This window comes from Schistocerca gregaria, unplaced genomic scaffold, assembly GCF_023897955.1.
Source record: "Schistocerca gregaria isolate iqSchGreg1 unplaced genomic scaffold, iqSchGreg1.2 ptg000659l, whole genome shotgun sequence".
NCBI classification, from domain to species: Eukaryota; Metazoa; Arthropoda; class Insecta; order Orthoptera; family Acrididae; genus Schistocerca; species Schistocerca gregaria.
This window is the reverse complement of record NW_026062043.1, coordinates 143932-170206: the sequence shown is the minus strand read 5'-3', so window position 1 is coordinate 170206 and position 26275 is coordinate 143932. Positions and strand designations below refer to the sequence as shown.

General features: G+C 28.0%; 3 protein-coding genes across 3 annotated transcripts; all 3 read right to left on the bottom strand.

Moving 5' to 3' along the window:
• Positions 1 to 2593: 2593 nt before the first annotated feature.
• LOC126318196 (uncharacterized) lies at positions 2594 to 3246 on the bottom strand. The gene is made up of 2 exons (XM_049993212.1): positions 3092 to 3246; positions 2594 to 2992 (listed from the first exon to the last, which is right to left on the bottom strand). The coding sequence occupies exon 2, from the start codon at positions 2978 to 2980 to the stop codon at positions 2594 to 2596; it is 387 nt and encodes a 128-aa protein (XP_049849169.1). The 5' UTR covers positions 2981 to 2992; positions 3092 to 3246.
• A 17410-nt stretch (positions 3247 to 20656) lies between these two features.
• Positions 20657 to 23368, bottom strand: LOC126318211 (uncharacterized). The gene is made up of 2 exons (XM_049993230.1): positions 23053 to 23368; positions 20657 to 22780 (listed from the first exon to the last, which is right to left on the bottom strand). The coding sequence occupies exons 1-2, from the start codon at positions 23242 to 23244 to the stop codon at positions 20984 to 20986; spliced, it is 1989 nt and encodes a 662-aa protein (XP_049849187.1). The 5' UTR covers positions 23245 to 23368; the 3' UTR covers positions 20657 to 20983.
• A 299-nt stretch (positions 23369 to 23667) lies between these two features.
• On the bottom strand, positions 23668 to 26259 carry LOC126318213 (src kinase-associated phosphoprotein 2-like). Its single transcript, XM_049993231.1, has 5 exons — positions 25206 to 26259; positions 25067 to 25090; positions 24940 to 24988; positions 24674 to 24813; positions 23668 to 24586 (listed from the first exon to the last, which is right to left on the bottom strand). The coding sequence occupies exons 1-5, from the start codon at positions 25326 to 25328 to the stop codon at positions 23888 to 23890; spliced, it is 1035 nt and encodes a 344-aa protein (XP_049849188.1). The 5' UTR covers positions 25329 to 26259; the 3' UTR covers positions 23668 to 23887.
• Positions 26260 to 26275: the final 16 nt, after the last annotated feature.

Here is a 26275-nt window from a genome sequence, read left to right as displayed (position 1 = left end):
TATATTCATATAATTCAATCTACATCATATTATTCATACAATTCAACCTATATCATACTATTCGCACACTTCAATATCACACTATTTATACATTTCAATATATCATACTATCCACACACACTCATTATCACCTATTATATATATACATTTATCTATCATATTATCATCTTATCTATATACTTATAATTCCTCTATCATATTATCCATTTCTCTCTACCTAATCAAATCTTCACTCCTAATCTGCCTAATTCACGATATTTTATTATATCTAATCATATTATCTACATACTCTTTTCATTGTATTATATCATACTTACGTTTTTTATCATACCATATCTAATCTTATTATTTTATTCCCCACTATTATACCTTATTTCATTATCATATTATTCTATTTTATACTCTATTCTATAACTATATATCCTAATCTTCCCATATACTATTATAAAAATACATTATAATCATATATTCTATTTTTTTTATTCTCTAAAACTCACCTTAATACTACCTCTATTTTCTCAATATTTTTTTAAAATTTTCTCATTTATTTTCAATTTCTATAAATCTATTAACTCTCCTTCTTCCAATTTATTCTACATCATTTATTATGTTATACTATTCTTATATTCAAACTACATTATACTATCTCTATATATATTCTTACTATATTACACTATCCACGCACAATATCTATATCATATATTATATATTTACAATTATATTATTTACTCATAATCATATCATACTATCTATATAATATCTGCACACCCATACCAACAATATTGCTTATGCACACTCATACCAACAATATTGTTTATATACATTATACTAACAATATTGTTCATATTTCATTTGGAATATTACCTTTCATATACACTAATATTTTTTTAGACTATCTGATCTATCATTAATTATTTTAATATATGCAGAAAAAGCAGACAGCTCAATTTTGTTTAACCTAATACTACTGATCTAACCATTATTATTGCAATATATCTTTTTTCCTTACAATAACACCATAAGATTATTTTATCTTAATTGATCAACCTATCTAACTCAGCCATAAATTTTAAAATATTATTATTCAGCTTAATTGAAAACATTAATGAAATTTTAACTAATATAATTACCATTATCATCAACTTATCCATTATCTTCATGCTTTAATATAATGCAATTTTTTATCTCCTCTCCCTTCTTCAACTATATTTCTTATAATATTTAATTTACATATTAAGTTTATTGACCGCATTTATCTGTTTCATACATATTGTAACCTATATTCTATCTTACCCTCCTATATTATATAAAATCTACAAGTATCACAAAATCTTTCATAGAATCCTTTTGTCTATATTATCTCATTTTATTCTTTGCCTTAATCTATTATTATTGTTGTAATTTCTATTTTTTTATTATCAACCTATAATCTACCTTTTATGTATAATTTTTCAATTATCAAATATCATAATTAGATCATCTAACAATCATAATAATTTATGTCAAACCTTCGAAAACTATTTCTTCGTTGAGCTACTTTAAAACAAAAATAAAATAGATAAAACTCTTATTATCCCTACATATAATAATTACACTTTACTGCTTTTCATCTACCTTATACTGTCCTTTTCTTTAATAATATCTATTATTATAGTAATATATTATTCTTCATCATCTCTTCAATAATTATTTTAAGCTTATCATCTTTCATTATTCATTACCATCTTATTTATTTTCTATTTTATTTATTGCCGTCTTATTCATTTTCTATTTTACTCATTATTAGTAATTCAATATATTTATCATATTTCCTATATATCTTCCTATATACAAATAAAATTTCAATATCTTATCTCTCTTCAATATGCAAATATTAACTTTACAATTATCTATAATAATCATCTAATCTTACTAATACCTACATATTTATTACTTAAAATCATCTATATCATTTAACTATAATTATTTTTATTATTCATCTATATTATTATACCTTATTATAATTATCTATATTATTTATTCTATTACTTATAGTATCTATTATCTTTAAACTTATCATCCTATTTATATACTTCACATAAGCATATACATATATATTCATACATTATATATCCATATTTCTATTTATAATATATTTCCTATGTACAATCTCTCATTTTTCTTAATTTATTCTACCATCACTTTCTATCTCCTCAATTTTTCATCTTCTATTTATACTTTATATCTACCTCATTTCAAAACCTATAAAAATAATAATTTATTTTATTATATATATCATTTGTCTCAAATTTATCATATAATTAATCTTTTCTATCTACATACAACATCTGAGTTATATTATCCACACATAAACTATATCAAACTATTAATATATTCAAACAATATCTATCATATTATATATCTAGATACTACACAAATACGTTTCTTCACTCTATTAGGTCAAATTATTCGATTTTACAAACAGAACATATATCAATATATAAAGAAGAATGTATATATATTCGTATATAATATATATGATAATGTTGACAATAATATATTTATTATTTTCATCTTTCATCTATTGCTATCCTCTAGACAGCATTATATCTGATCACGTTTCACTTCTGTTTCTACACGGTATACATCTATTAATACAAAAGAATGCACCTTGTAAAAATAAACTTAATAAACTTTGATTTGGTCCAGTTTCACTTTCTTGTGATTCTGAAATAATGGCTTCCCCAAATGGTAGACCCGAATCAATCACTCGCTGTGTTGCGTGATTGAGTATAAAAATATCTTGTCTTTCAACAGAATTAAAATCCTTATTATGACGCAACAGAAACCCAGCTACTGCCGCACAGATACAATATTCTTCCATTGTCGATATATTTTCACAGATATCGGATAGTATTCCATCAGTTACCAATTTCTGAACTTCTTTAATGTATTCAATGGCACTACTATCCAGTTTATCTGTCTCAATACAATCTCTCATACGATATCTCGGCTTTAAAAGGTTACTTCAATTAGTATTAGGATGGGACTGATAGTCATCAAAATCACTATCTATTATATAGATTTCAATATAATCATTTCTATTATGTACCGGCTCTAATACAAGGGTTTTTCTAGCTGTCTGGCCAATTATAATCTCTTGGTTATTAATTTGACTCTCTATGTCTAGAATTAAAAGATCACTTGTAGTTGAGTAAATAATTAAAGTTACTACAAATATAATAGTAATTGTTAAACTTCTTTCGATTGTCATGTTTAATATTGAACCAGTATCAAATATGTTTATATCAAAAACGTTTATTAATTTTGTGAAATGTTTGAATAAAAAATTATCTAAATATAGTGTATATGACAGGTAAAATTCAGAATAAATATATAATAGTAGATCAGGCTATAGATTGTATAAATAACATAACTACATATATTAAATATATGTGTAGTAGTGACATTGGAGTTCTAGAAAGATAATATCATCAAGGTATAAAGATAGATAAATTAATAGAAAAATAAAAATATGACATGTAAAATATGCATATACCTCTGATTGTAGATTTATCTGGTTGTAGATTTACCTGGTTGTAGATTTATCATCTGGTTGTAGATTTACCTGATTATAGATTTATCATTTGGTTGTAGATTTGCCATAAAAAATAATAAATCACGTGGCATAGTATGTCTAAATATACATATACCTCTGATCATAGACTTACCAGATTGTATATTTATCTGATTATAGATGATGGCATAGATGATGATACAGGCAATTATATACATGATTATAGGTGATATACATGACTATAAATGATGATGATATACATGACTATAAATGATGATGATATACATAACTATAAATGATGATATACATAACTATAAATGATGATGATACACATAACTATAAATGATGATGATATACATGACTATAAATGATGATAATATATATGATCATGTATTTACCTGATTGTAGATTTTTTTATAAAAAATAAAACTAATCTATACATTTCAGATATATATTGTATCTAGTTTTGACTCAGCATTCAATTATTCTATTCGTTATACTGTTAACTTATATAAGATAAATTCTAGAATATTAAATATTTTACCGAGCTAATAAAATAATATTCTATTAAATAATTTAATAACTGTATACATGGTTAAAATAAAACAATATTCAATTATACACATCTAGCTAAATAATTATCAAATAAAATTATTCAAAGCTTTTATTATCAATAGCTCTATGAGCATCATTTATAGATGATTTAAAAATGAATATAATAGTTTAACATATATAAAAGTATATACCTAATAGTCAGTATCGTTTCTGAATATATGATAATTTAATTTTAATCTTTAATCGTAAATACTTTCTTGGGTATGACAATTCTACATTGTAATATCTTCAAGAAAACACATATTCATAGATATAATAAACAGACGGTCTATAGTGTTGTTATAATCTAAATAAACATAAAAATGATATCATCAGCTATATAGAATTAGGTAATTAAAACCTATTGGGTTATAATGTATATAGAGTTAATTGTAAAAACAAAACAATATATTGATAACAACATACATAACCTTTGCTTATGATATAATTAATTAGAACAAATAATTAATAATATGATATAATTAGATAGACAATGTCAAAACATAATTGATTGAACAAACCGAATGCAAAACATGTGTTATAAATGAAATTATGTAGTGATGAATAAAATTAATAAAAAATTAAAAACAATATAAAAGAGATAAAAGGTTTGTAGAAAGAATAGATGATGATTTGAATATAGTAAAGTTGATAATTATATAACGAATACAACCGTAGTAATACAAAATCACCGCTTTCTGTCCGATTAGCAAATTTAAACACATTTAGGTCTAGTTATTAATGGAATAGAAAATAAGCAGTTAATTTTAGATGATATTATATTTTTTCTATTGATAGTATATATTATGTTTTATATCGTATCAATAGATTTTTTAAACTCTTGTCAATTTATATAACAATCAATCTCTTACACAAAAAGATATATAAATATCTCGTAAATTCTTTTTAACTTTTTAGATTGTTTATGCGTTTAAAAATAATGTCCCCCAACGCCGCGATAGGGGTAAAATGGGGAAGTGAAAGAAGAAGGAGAAGTTTAAAAATAATAAACAAGAAAAATAAACAAATGAGAAAATATTAGAAGTAAATAGATCGATAACAACTAGTACATATAAACAAAATATAAATGTATATAATAATAACTATAGTTAAATAATGAATTTATAATTAAAAAACATATATATAAACTGTAACTGAACTTATCAAAACTTTCTATATATGTGTTAATAAGATACCTTATACATATATGTACGCGTTAAATAATAAGATGATAACACTATCAATAACCCTTATATTATTGCCCGGTCTATGTATAAATAGATAAATACATACAATGAAATCCATAATTAATAATATATATCAGAAATAGTACAATATATAATACTAGTTATACAGTTCATACAAATACCTTATAAATACAGTATATTATAACATAATATATATCAGATTAGATAGATAATAACATTTTTTTCAAAATTAAATCATTTTATCTATATTTATATACTATAAATATCTTTAATCAGTAATACTAATAAATATATGTATTATATATATTATAGTAGATTATATACGTATAAATTAAGATCAATGATAAATTAGAAAATATTCAATAATAAAAACTAAAAATAATATCAAGAATTTTATAATAAATCATCATACTCTAATATGAACTATACAGAAATTATTAATAGGATATAATTTTAGATATATATAATATTAATGTAGATCAATATCATATAACTATTATAATCTAATTCATATGAGTTAATTATATTTAATAATATTAACAATGATTTAAATAATAATACCTTGAATATGTATTATTTATTTATAATATTAAAATAAAACAAATATATTATATTAATAAAAACCTTATTAATCAATTATTCAAACATAAATATATCATAATTATTAATATTATTGTTATATTGATATAATAATATTTATATTATTATAAAATATTTTCAAATTTTATATTCCTCAATTCATGCATCATGCTTTTGATTTACATCATTTTTTCATATTCTATAATAATTTAATTCAGGATTATATAACCACCCACTTATCTATTATTCTTTGCCATATAATTCATCATCTAACTATTTTCGCATTTTTATTCTATGTTATATCTCAACTTTATTTTCCCACATATATATCCCTCTATTTCATATAACTGAATCATTTATTCATCAATTTATACAATAACATCTCTCTATATAAAGAAGTTTAGTTATTATATAAAAATAAGTGCTTTTAATAGCAATAAATAAAATCATTATTTTCATTATTAATTAAAATATTACCCATTATCCTTCTTTCCTCTATATTTATTAACCTTATCTGTATTTTAAACCTCAGTATAATTATCGGTTTTAACTCTATTGCCTGATTTATTTAATATTAAACCATTATATAAAATTTGAAAAGCCATACATTATTACATACAAGTTTATATTTAAATATTATATATCTATAATTTATATAAAAATACAATTCAAAGATATAAATAAACTCAACTATAATTAATATTATATCAAATCCTATATATCATACTCAGTCACCTTAATTTAGATATGATAATGCAAAATTCAACTATCATACATTAATAATTTCAATCTATGATTCATTATTTTTTTAATAAATTTCCTGTATATTTGAGCAATATAATTATTATATCTTTATTTCTATTAAATTTATTAATTTAACAATACAATATCTATATAATTTATATAAATTTAGCTAAAAAACCGTTTTTCAATTTGCTAATTCATATATATAAACTTATTACTATAGGATTTAGATAATTAAAATATACAAAAAATTAATATTTTTAAGCTATCAATAATTTATATTAGACTAATATTCAATTATTTAATTCAATTTAATACCGTATATTTAAAAATTTTCATTTTTTCAAATAAATATTCCATTCTCATAACACACACATTATATATATAAAACAAACAAACTCTTTATAAAACTAAAAACTTTTTAAAAAATATCTCTTTCTCTTTTTAATCGTATAACCTTTAATCAAAAACAAATAATGAAAGCTAAAAAATTATTGAATTAAAAAATTTTATCAAAAACTTTATAGAAAAAAAAAATTAACTAGAGCTATTTTTACCTAATAATTATCACTTAAACCAGATCCTATTTGGCAAATAGGGATTCTTTATTGAACATAAAAAAATTATTAGCATCTTATAAATTTGTAAGATGTTGATATATATAATAAATATTATGAAAAACAGATATTATTACCTTCTCTAAATCTCAATTACAAAGTATAGACATTAAGATGGCACCATAAACAAATTTATCAATAAAATATAAGAGATTATTTATACGGCTTAAAATTTTTTATAAAAAATCAAACAAATTAAATGCTGTATACTTTCTCTCTCTGAATAAAAAATCAAAAATATTCAAAATATTCTTACTAAAGATACAGTTATATATTGTTTCATAAATTTATCCATAATTTAACACAGATCTTCATTCGAGCGATAAGATCATAAGTATAACATAATTATAAATAATTTTCTAATTAAGTAATTTGAATTATAATTACGGAAAATGAAAAAGATATTTAAAATCAAATATGAAAAAAATCAGATATTACATATTTTCATAATTAAAAAATATATAAAATTGAAGATTAAAAGAATTTTAGGCTTATATATATATTTTTTGCATCTTAATAGCAATATAAAATCTAACAAAAATTATTAAAAAAAAAATATAAGAAACAAAATTTTATAAACCCTAAATTTAGCATCTATTCAAATTTTCATAACTCTCTAAATTTCAATTATTTATCTATAATAAAATTTTATCTCTATCGTTATCATGAAAAAATTACTTATCTCATCTTTATATATTGATAATACCAAAAGTAAGCAGTTATTGATTATTTGTATCAAGAAATATGTCGTAGCTATCTAATATGGTTTAATCAAAACTTTATTAAATAATAGACCCATTCAAATATCTCTTATCTGATTATATATTATAACTGCTTGCTAAGTCCATTTATAACATTATAATCTCTTAGTTATTATTTTATCATAATATCAGAGTTTGTTACATTTATAATGTAATCTTCTATACTCTCATTATATTTAATTATAACTAAACTATCATTGTTTTAATCATGTTATTTCTATACCTTTTAACAATTATACTATTTCTTATTAAGATGTTTCCATATATATATCTGTCTCACATATATTCAATAAATTATTGTTGTTGCCTCAACAAATTATATTATTGCCTCTAAATTCAATAGCTGTGTCTCAGCTAATATTATTACATTAGTTTTTTTTCTCCTATTTTCTTATTTGTTAATAGATCATGACAGTGCTTAATAACCGACGTTTTTTTACTAACTCCGTTTAAAATAAATTCCCTTATTTTATTTACAATCCCTACTATACCACGTTCTAATATATTTCATTACGTTAATTATATATACATATCTTCTATAAATACAAATCACTTGACTATTTTAATTAATCGTTTATATAACAACTTTATTAATAATAATTTTACCTTATATGTAAATCTCATAACCTAATTATTTTTGTATATATTATCTCTATAATATAATATCATATACTATATCAATTACTATTATCTCTATAACATCATATTATATATTATATATATCAACATTTTTCTCATATTACTTATTACTATATTTATCCTTCTACTCTTTCTATATTACTACTAAATATTTATCACACTATATGTATATATACATAATATATTAAATAGTCTGCTATTTTATATTCTTGAGCCTTATTATAATTTATTTAGATTTGTGTCATATTTTATAAAAAATAATTTACATAAAATCACTAAATTATAAATCCGATACAAACATATCTAATACATAAATATAATATTAAAAATGATAAATGAAAAATCTTAAATTTCTATTTCTGTTATTTAATCATTAAAATGTTATTATTCTCTATTCAATACCAAATTGATAAACAACAAACTGATTTTAACCATATTCACATGCAAACTCTTTTAAATGGTCTATATAGTCTATATCATTGTAGTATTCTGGCATCTGGTATATTCATGAACCTCATCCTGCTTGGTTTAAACAACAACCAAATGATTCTAATCCAAATAAATACTGTTAATAAATGTTGACATTACTAGAATATTGTGACTATGCGACACAAATTGAAGAATTTGACAATTATAGATTTAGATCCAACAATAAAGATTTAGATCAAACTGATTTAATCTCAATGTCCATGAAGGTTATGTGTGAGTATCAAAGATGCCCTCACCAAGATTATATAATTTGTGACAGAGCTTTTTCTCACAATAAAACTCTATCATCAATACAACACATTCAGCTGTGATCAAACAGATTTAATAACATAAACACACTATCATTATGTTTTAACTAATAATCCAATCCACTTATATAGATGTACATCCTACGAATGTATTATATCTATATGATTTTTTATTCATTCCATCATCTCCGATAATATATCATCGTAATTGTTTTACCATCTATTATATAAAAATTCAGAGCTATATATATACAAACATATAATCTAAATCATTGATAAAATATTATCTTACTATATATAGTTTGAGTATGACTGAATTATTAATATCATAATAATATCTATATACAAACAGATATAATAATATATTGAACTAATCTCTGACATTATATTATTTTATTATCTATTATTTACCTGCAACAATATTATTTAATAATGTTATTTTTATACATTTAGTACTGTTATAGATTATTTTTATTATTTTAATAAAATATTTATATTATTAGATTCTATATAGATATCATAACTCAGACATACCATTTGTTCACGAATATTTATTCATATTTTATAATTCACTCAATATTATATATACAATATTTAATCTATTTATTTATTTTTATCAAATGAGATTTTTCATAGATTCATATAATAGCATAGTTTATTCGATTGCATCTATTTATATATTATTTGCATTTGTCTGTTATTATCTGACTATTTATATAACTTTTTTTTTACAACATTATATTCTACGTTCATTGTTATATATTCGATATATAATTGAAATCATGTTTATGTTTATTGTATTATTTATTATTTAATACATAAATTTGGCATATTAGATATCCATATTATGTGATATATCTGATTCTATATCATAATTCAACTATAAATCCTATTTTAAATAATTTATCTAATATAAATTATATTTTTTTTTCTATTAAGACAAACTTTTTATTTGTCCTTCTGTTCTTCTTTTTTCTCTTCTACTCTTTATATTTATATATGATCATCTATTTTCAATTCATTTTTTGTTTTAAATTCCTATATTTCAATTTATTCTTTGTTCTTAGCTTTAACCCTAACATATATACATTCTATTTTCAGAAATTGAATCAATCAAGTAGATTAGATTTTATTATTAGAAATCTCTCTAAATATAAAGTTTGATGTATGATCGTAATATATATTCAATAAGAGTATATTATATCATTATTGGAAACACTAGCTGTCATACATTACCTGCTTCCATTAACCATTATCTAATATATATATAATTATAACCACACCCTGTATATAAGCTGTTTTTATATATGATACTAATGTTTTTTCTATAAATTTAATTATTGATCTTATATTTTTGATTTATATAAAATGCTATTTTTTACATAAACATAAATTTTATATTAATATATAATATATTTCCTAATAATATTTATAATATATATATTCTTATTCTATATATCCTTATTATAGCTTTTTTATAGCAAAAACTATATATATTAAATTATAAAAAATAAAATTAACACGTTATGACATCTATATTAATATATTATGTATATATACCATTTTATATAATATATTAAATATATAAATAATAATGATTTTTTGTTCATAATCTCTTGAAATTATAAAAAATTATTATAATTTTATCAAATATTTTTTCAAATTTATAATATAAATATCAATAATACTTGGCATTTACATAAGATTATACAGTTATAATAATAAATTTAAAATCCATTCTATTAACAAAAATATTTACTTTATTAAATAAACAAATAGTTTTTTTTAATCATCAATGTGATTATTTAGCAAATCAAGATTTTTTTTAATTTGATAATAAAATTATATAAATTGATATAGGTATTTGTATATTTTTACAGATTGTTAATAGTAATATGTTGGTTTTACAAATTTTTAATTTTCATTTTCATAATTTTCATATATTTTTTATTGTTAAAAATTAAATGTATATTGATTTGAACTCTAATGACAAGACATGTAAATATTCAAAGTAACAACATATCATCTATTTAATATTCTAAATTAAAATGTGATCATATAATATTTATACAATGATTCTAATAACTTTATTTATACATAAATCTATAAATAATAAAAGCTATATCTATATAATTACTAATATGAATCAATCTGCAACAATTTCGAAGATATGAAATTTATACATCAAATACAAAATAAAGATAACGTAATTGTGAATAGTTTTAAATGAACTAAAAAAATGATTATATTGTTATTTTTTTTTAAGATAATAAAGCAGACAATATGTAAACCGAATAGCAACGTAGATCTACTGAACATCATATCTCTTATTATATAATACATTCAAAATTAATTATTAAATATACGTGTTCAGTATTTATTTATCTGTAAATAATACAGATAAGAGTAATTAATAGAAATTTTATAAAAAGTTAAATATTGATGATGTGAATATAACATATGTTAAAAAATATAAGGAAATTTTTTTTGTATTTTATTTTTAACTAAAAGATCATGTAATAGTTGTAATGGACCAAGAAAAAGTATAATTTATAACCAAACAAAAAAGGATTAGAATTAATTTATTAACCTATATATCATATAATGATTGATTAAATATATTGAAAATTACTGTGCAGAAAAATAATTGTTTAGATAATTTATTGTGAAAAACTATATCAAAAAAAATGTAAAAAAATTTAATATGTTTGTCATATTAAGTGTAGGAGATCAAATTATAGATCTAATATTTTTTTTAAATATTTATTGTCATTAAATCTACTGAGAAATAATTGTCTATAACTAAATGTTCAATAAGTTCTGATCAATTCTATATAGATTAATTTTACTCTAATTCTAGCTAAAAAATATTCTAATACAAATTGATTATTACTAAATTATAAAAAATGAGCCCTATTCATATAAATTATAATATCATATACATCAATAGCTGAGAATTTCTGTATTCAAATATTTCAATATGTATCAGAAAATAATGTAACTATTGTATCTAACTCTGAATCAGATTATATACTCAAAATTAAAAAAATAGCTAGGCGCAGAAAATGTTCTAATAATCAGAAAGGGTCGGCATATATTCAATATATTCTAAAATGATTGATTGAATGAAAAAAATAATTTAGAAGATGTTTACATTATAGTTGATATAAGTTTACACTACTCTTTTTATTCTATCTGACCAAATCATGTCTTGCTTATTTCAACCAACATCCACCTCATATTCACACGTATTACATATTGTGATTTATAAATAACAATTTTTTCCCGTTCAACTATCAATGACTTACCTAAAATATTAAACAATATCATTTATACTATTCACTACCTATCCTTATTCATCCACATTATACAATCTCTATCACAACTATCTATCTCTACTTAATCTATACCATAATTATCCGCTTCCACTTATTCTCTATCATAAATATCTAGCACAATCAATCTATAATATTATTCTTTACTGTCACTTTACCTATCCCTCTATTCTTGCAATATCTTTCATTATCTTATTCTATAATCACACCTCTTTATCCTATCTTTTATTCGCTATCAACTTCTAACTATCCTCCTTCTATTCCACTTAATTCCCTTACTTTATACAACCCTATTCACATCTTCAACCTCTATTATATTCTCTATATACTCCAAACTCCGTGTCACCCCATCCACACGTAATTCCGCATCATACAACTCACACACTCACAACTCTATATTAATATTCACACACAATATCATTATACTATTCACCTATTTATAACTATATCATACTATACACATAATCCACATACACTCACACCAACAATATTATTCGCACATTCACACATTTACAATATCATACACAACGAATGTATACATATATTATACACTCCTTATACTCCCCACACATACCACTCATTATTCACTATTATCCACTTGTTCTGTTCATATTGCTCACAATCCGCTATCCCCACCTATTTATTCACATCCACACTCTTTATTATAACTATTCATTTCTACTCGACGTCTATTGTAATTATCTATTCCTAACCAATCTCCATTATAACTATCCATTCCTATTCAACCCTGATCATATATATTTCGCTATCAACTTCTAATTCTCCTCTTTTTATTCTACTCATAATCTCAAATTCTGCTATATTTATTCAATTTTCTAATCATGTTATTTAAATCACAACTAAATTTGTTATTTGATGAATCTATATATCTCAATTTGATCAGTTTTTACATTTCATTTAGAACATCACCTTTCAGATTCGCGTTTATCAATAATAAAACTTCTAGTGTATTGTTAATTATTCTAATGCCTATATAAAAAGAGAATAGCTTGTTATCATATAATTTAATGTTACTGATTTGACCAATGATATTATCTCAATATGTTCTTTTGTCACAATAGAAACATATCTATCGTCAACTATTTCATCTACTCTATCTACACTCTATCTCTAACATACACTTATTTTTACCATGCCTCAGACTATTCTATTATCCAACCCTGTTTACCTTCACATCTAATTCATATTCATCTTAACCATATTTATTATAACCATATTAAATCCACATAATAAACAATAATAACAACATTCATAACATCAATATATCACACATCTACACACCTCTATATCTCACTTTTTTTATTCTATCTGAATCATATCTTGCTTATTTCAATCAACACCCATCTCATATTCCACATTCTAGTTTACGAATAACAATTTTTCCTCATACAATCTTCAACAAATCTCCTAGAATATTAAACAACATCGTACAACCAAACAAACTTTCTTGATCGAATAATAAACAACCTAATAATATTATTAATGTCAACTAAAATTTATCACACATTACCCCACTGTACAACTGCTAATATTAACTCGACACACAAAACATATACATCAATCTATAATAAATAATTACAAAATAAATATACCTCAAAACATTCACTCTAATTCTATTTCTCCTAACACCATCTAAACCGATAACCTTCCACCATATATCCTGCGTAATTTCTCACTATTTTTTAAATTCTTATTACTTCAACTACCATCCCATACATTCTCTCGCATAAACGTATTCTATTTCTCCTCTTTGTCTATTCTCTTCTTTAAGTCAAATTGTTCATATTTTATTTTTATGACTACGCATTTTATCTATTATCTTGCCTGCACACGTGTCATAAGCCCAAATTCTAACTTGGCATCATCTCTATCCTAACTGTACACACACCACAGCAACCATCTTCAATTCTAATGTATACAACGTTGAACCAGCCGATGATTTAGGCATAGGCTCAGTGCTGTATTCACAGCGTGTGATGTTATCTCACGATTTAGTCACGGGTCTAATCAAACAATTCTTCTTACTAATAGATTGAGGTAACACTATACCCTCACATGCCGCTCTCGGATTGTATTTTGTTGAGCTAATGTTCACATATATCAATTTTATCAGACTATTCAGGCTAGAAATGTCACCTTCAGACTCATTCTCTCTAATTTCTAAAACCGAGACTAATTAAACTAACAATTTTGATTGGTACAATGCCACTCAATTCATTAAGACCAAAATTTAGACTACCTAGCTTACTCAGGCTACCAATCTTAGGTAAATTAACATTGATGCAGTTGCTCATAAGATTCAGGTGTTCCAATTCATTCAGTGAATATAGACCATCAGATATTGAACCAAGTGGACTTGAGTTACTTAAGTCAATATAATGGAATTTATTCAGATCCTTAATGTTTATCACACAAGCTACCACTAAAGTTGTTCCCCTGTAATATCAGATCTGGCAATTTCGTCAGTTCGCATATCGCACTTGGGGCACTACCTTCCAAATTTATGTATGTCATTCTTAAACTCTCTAATGTATTATTAATTTTTGCAATGTCTACAGGAAAAGTAGACGGTTTAGTATTATTTAACACAATAACACTTATCTGACTGCTATCGCAGGATATCATTTTTATGATAATTTCCTGAAATTTTTTATCTAGATTGATCAACAGCTCGTTCAATTAGGCCAAAAATTCTGAAGAGTCACCCGTCTCGGTAGAAAACATTGAAATTTCAGTTAGCATAGCCGCCAGTACTATCAACAAATTATTGATCACCTTCATATTTTAGTGCTGGACAACCCTTTTCTGATGTACATTTCTTCTTTTGTCAACTATGTTTGTTATACAATTATTTATTCATAAATTCATGGATTACCAAATCGAGTGACACTTAGCACACGGCCATATTTTTATCGATCTGTCCCTCTTTTAACCATATATTATATATTTGTTTTTCACCATACTTATTATCAATCTGTCTTTTAACCATATTTATTATCGATCGGTTAAGACATTATAATCTATATTCTATCCTATGCCATAGACAGCCTATAGTCTTCATGAATCTTTGATAAAACATTTGAATATAATCTCCTATCTTATTATATCTTCCTTGTCTTAATCTATTATTATTATTGCAATTTATACTTCTTCACTATCAACCCATAATCTATGGTTTTTGTACAATATCCTCACCTATCAAGGACTGCAATGGTATTATCTAGGCATTAATTATAATTCTTTCACATTAAATGCTCAAAAAAAGTCATTCATAGAGCTAATTTAAAGCAAAAGCAGATACAACTCTTACTCACACATACGCTTACATCTCACTAGTTTTTTAGTCTACCCTATAGCATATTACTTTGTTCTATTAACACAACATATTCTTTTTCTTTATCTCTTCTACCAATAATTAGTATTTTTCTTATCATCTATCTGATTTACCTGTCATACCTCATTCGTTGTTCTATTTATTTTATTGACGGTCCATTATTAGCTTGATATATTTTATTGTACACACTTTCTATACATCATTTCATATATAAATAAAATTCCACTTATCATCTCTCTTCAATTTATAATAAGCTTAAGCATTTCACCTATACAATTATCTATAATAGTCATTTATATTATTAGTAGTCATTTGTTTATTATTATCTATCTGTACATCCATATGGTTTATCTATTTTCTATTATTTGTGGTTCATTTTACATTTTTTCATTAATATTCATGTTATTTGTTCTATCATTTATTATTTCTCTACACTACACTTTTAATCCTATTTATACATTTTGCAGCTGTTTATTTTCACACATTATATATATATAAGGCACGTATTCTCTATCCACTCTTTCTTCACTTCTTTTATTAATCACTCTCTATATATCTCCTTCAATTTTCTTTGCCTTCTCTCTCTCTCTCTATCTCTTCTAATTATCTCATTTTACAATCTCTGCAAAAATGCAACCCATCTCATCTATCCCCTTATCTAATTTATTTTATAATTTATATTCAATAACGTTCATCTTCTCTAACCACATCTCTATCTTAAGATTACTCACACATACTCCCTCTTTGCATCTTCTTCTTTTCTCTCGTCTATACCATTCAGCACAGTTTTCCTATTGGTTTTCACAAACTTTATATTCCTTGCATTCGATGTTATAAATAACTCTAATCCACACTGCACTATTTTTACGTCCTATTTCTATCGTCTATCAACTCTTATATTTTTCCTATTCCTTCAACCTATCATATCTCTTCAATTTATTCTCTGTTTTATAACGTCTACCCTATTTACTCTATTATATTGTCGCATATACACCCTCTATTATACTATCTATACACCTACCAATTTCGTCGTATCATCTACACATATCCTTCTATTACATTGTATTATTCTAAACATATACTATACCATATTACCCTAGATATCCACACCCTCTATTATATTGTCTCATGCATTTACACATTTTATTATGCTATCTATGCATTTCTCACTCTATCGTACCATCTCACACACCTCTACATTCTATCACACTATCACACACACAATACCTACATCGTATTATCTACACACAGACTATTCATAGATTCAAACACTATATTATATATCTACATATTACCCACGTTTCTTCACTCTATCACGCCACCCAAGCTCTCTCTAATTTTATCATATCATCCACGTTAACATAACTATCACCTACGCTATTCATCACTATGCCACACTACCTATGCATATACTTCTATCTATTCATACTATGCATACACACTCTTTACACTATATCATATATGTAATCTTTTCTATTATCTTATTCTATTATCACATCATCCTATCTCCATTTTCTTATGACTTTATTATTCTATATATACACATCGTTTATATATACAAATATTTTTAGACCCAATAACCTCACGACTCTTCATATTTCATTGATTCTGCTATTTGGTATATCGCTATTAGTTGTCTATCTCTATATGAGATTTTATTGACATCACATGAGTACACAAGTTCTGATAGATATATTAGCTCGTATACATATGTTTATGTTTACCTATATTATTATTAGATATGTTTATATTCTTCTAATTATCTTATTATTGCCTCTGTATACTATCTATATACAAACATGATATTTCAGTATATATTTTTCATTAAGCTCTAGGATGATCATCAACGGTTGTTTAGGTTTAAATTTATTAACATCATATGACAACCTATTGTCTTTGTTATTACGACTTATGTAATTTTAATTTCCGATTCTATTACTACCTTCAATAGTTAATATCTGATACTGTTTTATATTCATATTTTTATATTTAATATTATTGCTACCCTCTATTAAAGTTCAATTATTGAATCATTCAACTCCATATTTCTTTACCATATCAATTTGCAACAATATATTATACCAAACGATAATATTTTTTCAATATATTTGATTGGTCTGTTATTTGTACAAAATCATTAACCGTTATATATATATTATTGATATAGATGATCCTAGACATTCAAAATTATTAAATAAACTCAAAAAATTCTGTACAAATAGATCTTGGTTTTTTAATAACCTATTCTGCAATTTATATTATAAAAAATAACATTAAAATCAATCTATAAATCACATTCAAAACCTTAAAACCAAATTTTTATCGACGTTTGACAATCCATAGTAACTGAAAAACACTCTTATCTGTTTCTGGTACATATTTACAAATTTCACGGTATATACACAGTACATGGGTTGATAAGTATTTGAATGCGATGACAACATTTTTTGTCTTATAATTATTCTGAATAATATCATACATATTTTTTCCAAATATCAATTTTCGCTCAATCAAATTATTAGTATGCTTTTCAATATGTTAAATATAACATGTCTGTAATATCAAACACTATTTCAGCATTATTCATTTGCTTAGGTTTAAATATTCTCGAGTTTAAACACCCTTTTCCTGTATGGCTGAAGAATGTGAGAATTCATGAAGCTTTTATTATAACATCATTTGATATCGGGAGGTATCATATCATGCGGAATTTGAAACACTTAGCTCGTCTGTATCAATACCAGTTGATATAACTGTTGTTTATTATCATTACGACCATCTTCAATCCACATCTCTACAGTATTCAGCCAACTCATCACTTAGTTTATGCTCAGTGCTGTATCCACACCGCATAATTTTATTACACAATCTACTCATACCTCTAATCAAACAATCCTCCTTACTAGTACATTGATCTAACACCGCATCGTCACACCTCATCTTCAGACTCTCTTCTGTTCAGCCAATCTTCATATATACCAAAATTTTCAGATAACTGACTACTAATCTCAACTTCAAACTGACTCTCATTGAAATTTTCAGATTAGCTGGGTCATCAATTTCATTCCCTATAGTCCTACTCAATTCATTCAAACACACACTTACATTAAATACATCAGTTATCCCACCAACCCTAGACCATAAATTCCCATTGATATTGTTCTTCATAAAATTCGGATCTTGCAATCCTGTCAGTTAATACAGATTATCACCTATCGACCCATATAATTCTCATTTGCTACTGAACATTGATTCTCTCAGCTTCCAAAATTCCGCACTTAAGTAACTACTAAAATTCTTCCTTTGCAGATTCAAATATCTCAATTTGGCCGATGTGTCAGTTTCGTCACTTGGTAGATTTTACCTACAAAATTACCTTCCAGATCCGCCTCTAATAATACTAACCTACCCATTCTGTTCCTAATTATCCAGACACCGCGCAAAACGCAGACCGCTCTCCATAACTCAATATAACATCAATCGTCTGATTATTGTTATCTCAAGATATTTTCCCCTCTTCGCAATCTTCTGAAATTATCTCATTCCTATTGATCAACTGATTCTTCGGCTCAGCCACAAACATCTTCTAAGGGCTCTTATTTAAACCGACCAAAATTTTTGCTCAAATATCAACCAGAGTGTAATGCCTACTACCAGCAAATCGTTCACGGCCTTCATGCTACAAGCAATCTGTTGTGCTTCTCTGCGGTCTTTAGGTTTTTTACCAGGTAACATGTCTCATAGTTAATTTTTTAAAATGGGAAAGCTTGTTTTACATATTGCTTGTCTAGTTGAATTACGCTGTATTTTTAGATCAGTATTCTCAGCTCAATCACGAATTCATTATCAAATTGTCAAAAAGACATACGCGCCTTATAAAGGCTCAACCTAGCTGTTCCGTCATTCGAGGATAGAACTAGATATGTTCCAGCTAAAAAGATGACTGACAAAATCCAAAATACTTTCTGGTCTAGTCTAGTAGCTCGAGATGGCAAAACGTTCGAGACCAATCCAAATGCCTCTAAACTCCCTCAATACAAAAACCGTATGTAACGACCCGTCTAGAACACGCTTCTAGTTGTTGTCTATCATTTGTATGCTCATGTATGTACAGAAATAAATGTATATGCATTGCACAATACATATAATTTTCTCTTTGTTGCTTCCTGATTCTAAAAAGACCACTTTTTTTTATGACTTGATGTAACTTGGCGAGTAAAACGTACACACAATGGCCAGCCTTCTCGCCAAGCTTAGTCCGAAAATCGTAGTTTTTGTTATGCTCAGTTCTCCCAAAGCTACATATAGACCTAGACCTTTGGTTGATTCTCCTGTAATTCTGTTTTTTGTGTCTATGGCTTCAATTCTAAGCATGTCCTATTCCTACCCTTCTCTATAAGCACTCGAGAAAACGACGCACCTCTGCAAATTCAGCCGAATTCTGCATGCATAGACATTCTTTGAAACCCAGAGGACACAAGCCCATTAAGAGACACAAAGACATGCTTCAAAATAAAAAAAAACGGCAATATTCGATTGAAATCCTAAAGTTCAAACCACGTAATATGCTTTTTTTTTGCCCCTCAATTTATTTCCTAGATAGACGCCACCAGCTCCCACCCTCCTATGAGCAAAAACTGCTTACTTCTCTATTTTCTGCCAATTCACAAGCATATCTAAAAACCTCTACTCCCCACCAATCAGCAGATATAACGCATCTATACCCTCCCAGCTGTCAATAACAAGACACATACATCATTGCGCTGGGCTTTTCACTATTCAACTCTATACCGTATGTAAGCCGGCTCTCCTATTACTGCGAGGACAACTTCATTTCAGAGAAAAGAGGCAAGGGTTTTTATGTATAGTGAGACGAGATAATAGCGTCGGCCAATTTTGTTTTGGAGTCTTGGTTCTTTTCAACAACTGACTTAATTTTTTCGATGACGGGATTGCTCAAAGGATTTGACTTGTTTTGATCTAGGCAGGCCAAGTAGGCGCTCATAAAGTCTATAGATGCATCGTGACCAAGCTTGAGTCTCAGCAAGTTAATTTTAGTCGCAATGATCTGTCTGAAGTGAGGTGCAGGCGACAATTTTGGTCCGGCTCTTAGGATGAGAATCAGAGATTTCAAACTTGGGACGAAAAGCAGATCTTTTTCAGGATCTGAAATCTTTGAAATATCTAAAAAGATGGCTTCTTTTTCCCTCAGCAAAAAATCCTTCTTTTTATAGATTTTTTCTTGCAATTCAATCAAATTGTCTGGGTCAGAAGGAGCGATTTCAGAAAAAATGAAAAGAACATGAAAAATTTGCATGGAGAAGCTTGCCAGATCATGCTTTAGAGCAGTCTCGATTGTTTGACACCACAAATCTTCAACTTGTTCCTTGGTTATCTGGTAATAATCCCAGGATTTGCACCTTATTAATAGAAACTTCCATAGATCGATCAGAAAGTGGATGTTTTCCTCGATTTTATCAGAGACCAAAATCGTTTTTATGGAGATTTGGGATAACTGAGAGCTGAACGAAGCCTTCATCCTATACAAGCGCTTGAACATCTTAATTCCTGATTCGATATCACCTATTTCGTAGTAAGCATGCATCGCCATCGAACACGAGGTGACGTGTGGGTATACAGATCCAGAACGAAATGCACCGAAAATTTTCAACATCTGACCGAATTCTTTGAATTTGAAACAGCATCTGAGTAAAATGATCTCAGTGTAGCTAGTCGGACGCATAATCTGTTTTTTAACCGCAACGTAATGTCCAACCGGCTTTTCACATTCTGTTTCCGGCCCATACTCAATACGCTGAATGTACTTTTTGTAAAGATGCCTTTCATCACCAGGAGGATGCCACTCCAAAAGATATTTATATCTATTCCAAATTTTCATACAACTTTCCCAGTCACCCAGCTCAGTGTAAAGCTGAATTGCAGCCGTGTATAAATATGAATTCATCTGGATATGCGGATTTTTCAAGGCAGCGTTCCATATTTTTTTAGCATCCTCTAATAAGCCGTTATACACGTATTGAGTAATCATCGTCTTATATGTCGAAGCACTGATCCTCCGGTTCTTCGAGGCCAAATCGAGTATTTGGTGCGCAGCCTCGAACCCGGACAGGTTCTCAAACTTGGGTACTGGCACCTTTTCCGCACCTAAATTTGAATAGGCAGCAATGAGAATGTTATAGGACACTGCATCAACACAATCGAAGCACTGGAGCATCTTGTCGAACAAATCTTGCATTTTCTCGTATTCCAGAGTGCTAGAGTATAACTTAAGACGCGCATTGTACGTGAACATATTAGGCTCAATACCCTTACGAGACATCTCTTTCAACAGCTCTTCGAACTTATCCACCTCTTTATTTCGACTGTACAGCCTCAGCATCACGTTGTATGGAACGACTAACGAATACCCTTTCGGCAAGGATAGATCTTCAATATCATATTGTCGAAATAGTTCTTCAGCTTTTTTTATTTTATTTCGATCTACAGCCTTATACAGATCATTCAAATATTGCACATCCTTGTTTGGCGAAATGACGTTCTCATCCAAAAATCCAGGCATCCCGGTCGCTTCCAGGTCATTGAACTTTAACTGATGATCTAACTGCATTTCGACTGCATTCCGAAAAGGATCGGTCTAATGTTATCGACAAATGCAGAAGGGAATTCGTAAAGAACGCAATAAGTCTGTCAACTTCTGACATAGGAAAAAAAAGCAAGCATAGCTCGTCATTTCGTGCGTGTATGTGTGTGCATGTGATATATGCACAATGTGTATGCACTTTTAAAGATTCGTTTTGTGACAAAATGCGACCTTCTCAAACGACTAAAGATAAGAATCGCTTCGGATAACCACTTTTGTAGTTTGGTAATGCAAATCCGGATGGCAGGCGCCCGATGCACTCGTACCTTGGATGCATACGACCTCCAAAAAAGCACCATGGAACCGCATTGAGATGAAAGGTCGCCACGCGCGGAGCTATGAAGAGTGGTTCGAAACACTGGCGTCCTCGGATTGGGTGGTACGAACTTGAAAGATGAGAAGCATTTCGAAGATCTAACGAGATTCGAGGCCACCGTAGTGGGCACAAAGGGTATCATCAAAAGCTCAGTTTTTGAGGCAATCAGAAAGCTTCGAAAGACGGAGAGGTGTTAAAAGAAGAAGGGGAAGAGAAAATTGATGTACAAAAAATCTGTTGGCAATCGTAGAAACGCTATAAAAAGTGAAAACAGATAACGGTAATACAATTAATCTAAACTAAAATATTGCAAAAATTAATACACAATTTAAGAATATGCATAGCTACCACCTTTTAGATTTAGTAACTGCTTTCTATGCCTAGCACGAACAGAACCAATTGATACAAATATCGACTTTTTCCTCAGCGTGTTATCAACAGAAAGGAAAACTCAGGTCCAAGCCTAAGGCAAGTTCTTGCGTAAATAAATTTGAGAAATGTGACAGTTTTTTCATCTTGAGCTAGAAACTAAGTTACAAAAGCCACAGAGCAGTATTTCCGGGGTGAATTTGTCCCAGCTTAAGCATCTAGATCTAGATGTGCTTATAGATAAGTATATTATAAACGGTTACAATTTGAATTGTTGTTAAATATGACAAAAAGACAGAATTTGAAGACTGTCTTATCCCAACAGGCAGACCTATTTAGAGTGGATACACAAAGAAACTTTAAGTTTGTAATGGTCCGAAAAGTGAGATAAAAAGAAATCTAGAAGAACAGATATCTCAAAGTAGCTTGATATAGTTACATGGAATAAGACCTACGACACCGTTCAATTCAGCAACCCACCACTCGCCAGACTGGTCCAGAATCTTGAGAATATCGCCACATTTGAAGCTCAGTTCGTCTGAAGACGTAGCATTGAAATCATACATGCATTGTGCACTAGCAGGCTTTAGTGGCGGAGGCGGGGTTCTTTGAGCTGGGACGGGCTTGTCTGTATCGATACATGGAGGCTGCTGAGCGGGTGGTTCAATGCTGAGAGATTGTAAAGGAGGTATTGAAGAGGGAGGGCTGGCTTCTTCGGTGACGTTGCTCTGGCTCATGTTGAGTGAGGAAATGTCGACAGGCTCAAAAACGGTTTTGACGACTGGTCCAAAACTCCTCAACTGATTGACCAGATTTTGGGAGGCATTCATACATTGTGTAAAGAATTGAAGCTGACTTTCGGACCAGCTGCTGATATATTCCTCGAATTTTGCTTCCTTAGTTTCAATGAGGCGATTCTTCAGTTCGATCAACTCTGAAATATACTGTTTGTAGCGCGATTCTGCATCTGACAGTTTGCTGACATTGGAATTTTTACGCCAGTAAATAACGTCGTTGAGTGCATGATTGACCTTATCTTGCAAAGAGACGGTATTGCTCAAAATGCCATCTTTCACAGATTTCATATCGATACGAATCTCCTCTAGAGAAGCATACTTCGCACTCTCGTCAGCATCTAAAACGTTTCACAAAAAAAGACCTCATCCAGCGAGTAAAGCTAAAAAAAAAATAGAAATACATACATAAATCGATCGAGCTTCTGCTATTGCATACTCGCAGTCCGACCAAGCGCGCATATACCGTTCCAAGCTTGGATTTTCATATTCGCTGTTGCAAGAGCTTGAAACCTCAGAATACAGCTTATTTTCTTGACTACTCAGCTCTGACAAAGGAACGCAAAAAAAAAAACGTGAAAGGGTGAATACACTAGATACAATATTATTACACACGAAATAGGGAATTCGAAATTGTGTCGCCTATATATTCCCCTCTTTCGATTATATTCTACCTTTTTGAGATGAACACAACTCGGCAACGCGAGCATATATTTTCGGAATCTAGGAAAAAGCAAACCCCCGCTGTTAGCCTGCAGTTGACAGATAAACTATTAGATTGCAAACTTCACCTGCACATACCTGGTCACGATTGTATCTCAAAGACTGAAAGATTTATTCATATAATTTGTCAGGTTACTCGGGCTCAGCAAGAGAGAATTAACGCAGATAAGCCTCGGCCGCCAAATACGACGCGAAAAAGGTAGTTATGTCTACGGACCTGAATATGAGGCTCTATTTCACTAGGATGTACAAAATTACTTGTCTTGAACCTTGCGTATTGATACCCCTTCGCAGCCTTGATCTTGGTATCGGCCAAGCCCTTTTTCAGCTTGTTTAACATCTCAGAAAGAAGAAGAAAGTAAAAATTCAGATAAAAATAATTAACTCAATCACCCGATTTGAATCAACTGGCCATGCGCGTTGTGAACTCGCCTAAAATAACAAGGAATATACGCTGAAATTTCAGCAACTCATACACGAAATACAAGAACATCTTTTAAGAATCACACGGACTTGACAAGGTTCGCAGGCATTCAAGGAAAACCATGAGCGATTTAAATAAAAATGCTAATTTATCATTCGACAAGAAAAATTCCTAACTGTAATAAAGAATTCTTTAAATGTCTTTTGGACAAAAGGCCTCTTTCACAACCCACCGTCTATTTTTCCAGAGATTCCTGTATCGAATCTGAACTGCTGGAATTCAAGTAAATACTGCATTTTCATTTGTACCTTTTCTAGTTGGTAAAACTTTGCCAACTGAACCCCCTTTCAACTTTTATGCCAAACCTGCTGCTTTTCATAGATCATCCACTAGGGTTTTGCGAAGTTCCTTGTTCACCCTATCTGCCGACTCCTGCCTACGCAACGTATCTATTCGTTTAAAGCACCTGCTCACTCGTTCCTCTACAGAGTTATATCCTCATAGTGATCGGCTTGATACGTCAAACTCTGTTCTTGCCCTCAAGAAAAAGCCTCGCATTCGCTAGCGGATACAGCCAAATCCTACTATTTTGCTACCAGAGTTTCCGGCTTTTCGATGCGCCGGACGTTTGCGCTTCATTGTAACTGACTGTGCTCAGCGCAATCTTTTCCTCTTCCCAATAACAGACATTCAGTCAGTTAATGTTGGCAACCATTCTGCAGTCATAGGCCATGCCGCAGTCATATACCGCCTGACCAATCTGCCCGAAAGACGTTTCTGATATTTGACTGAAGTAAGATGAAACAGCAAAAAACAACATCAGCAGTACAGCCTGCTTTTTTGAAAAATGTCTATTTTCTAAG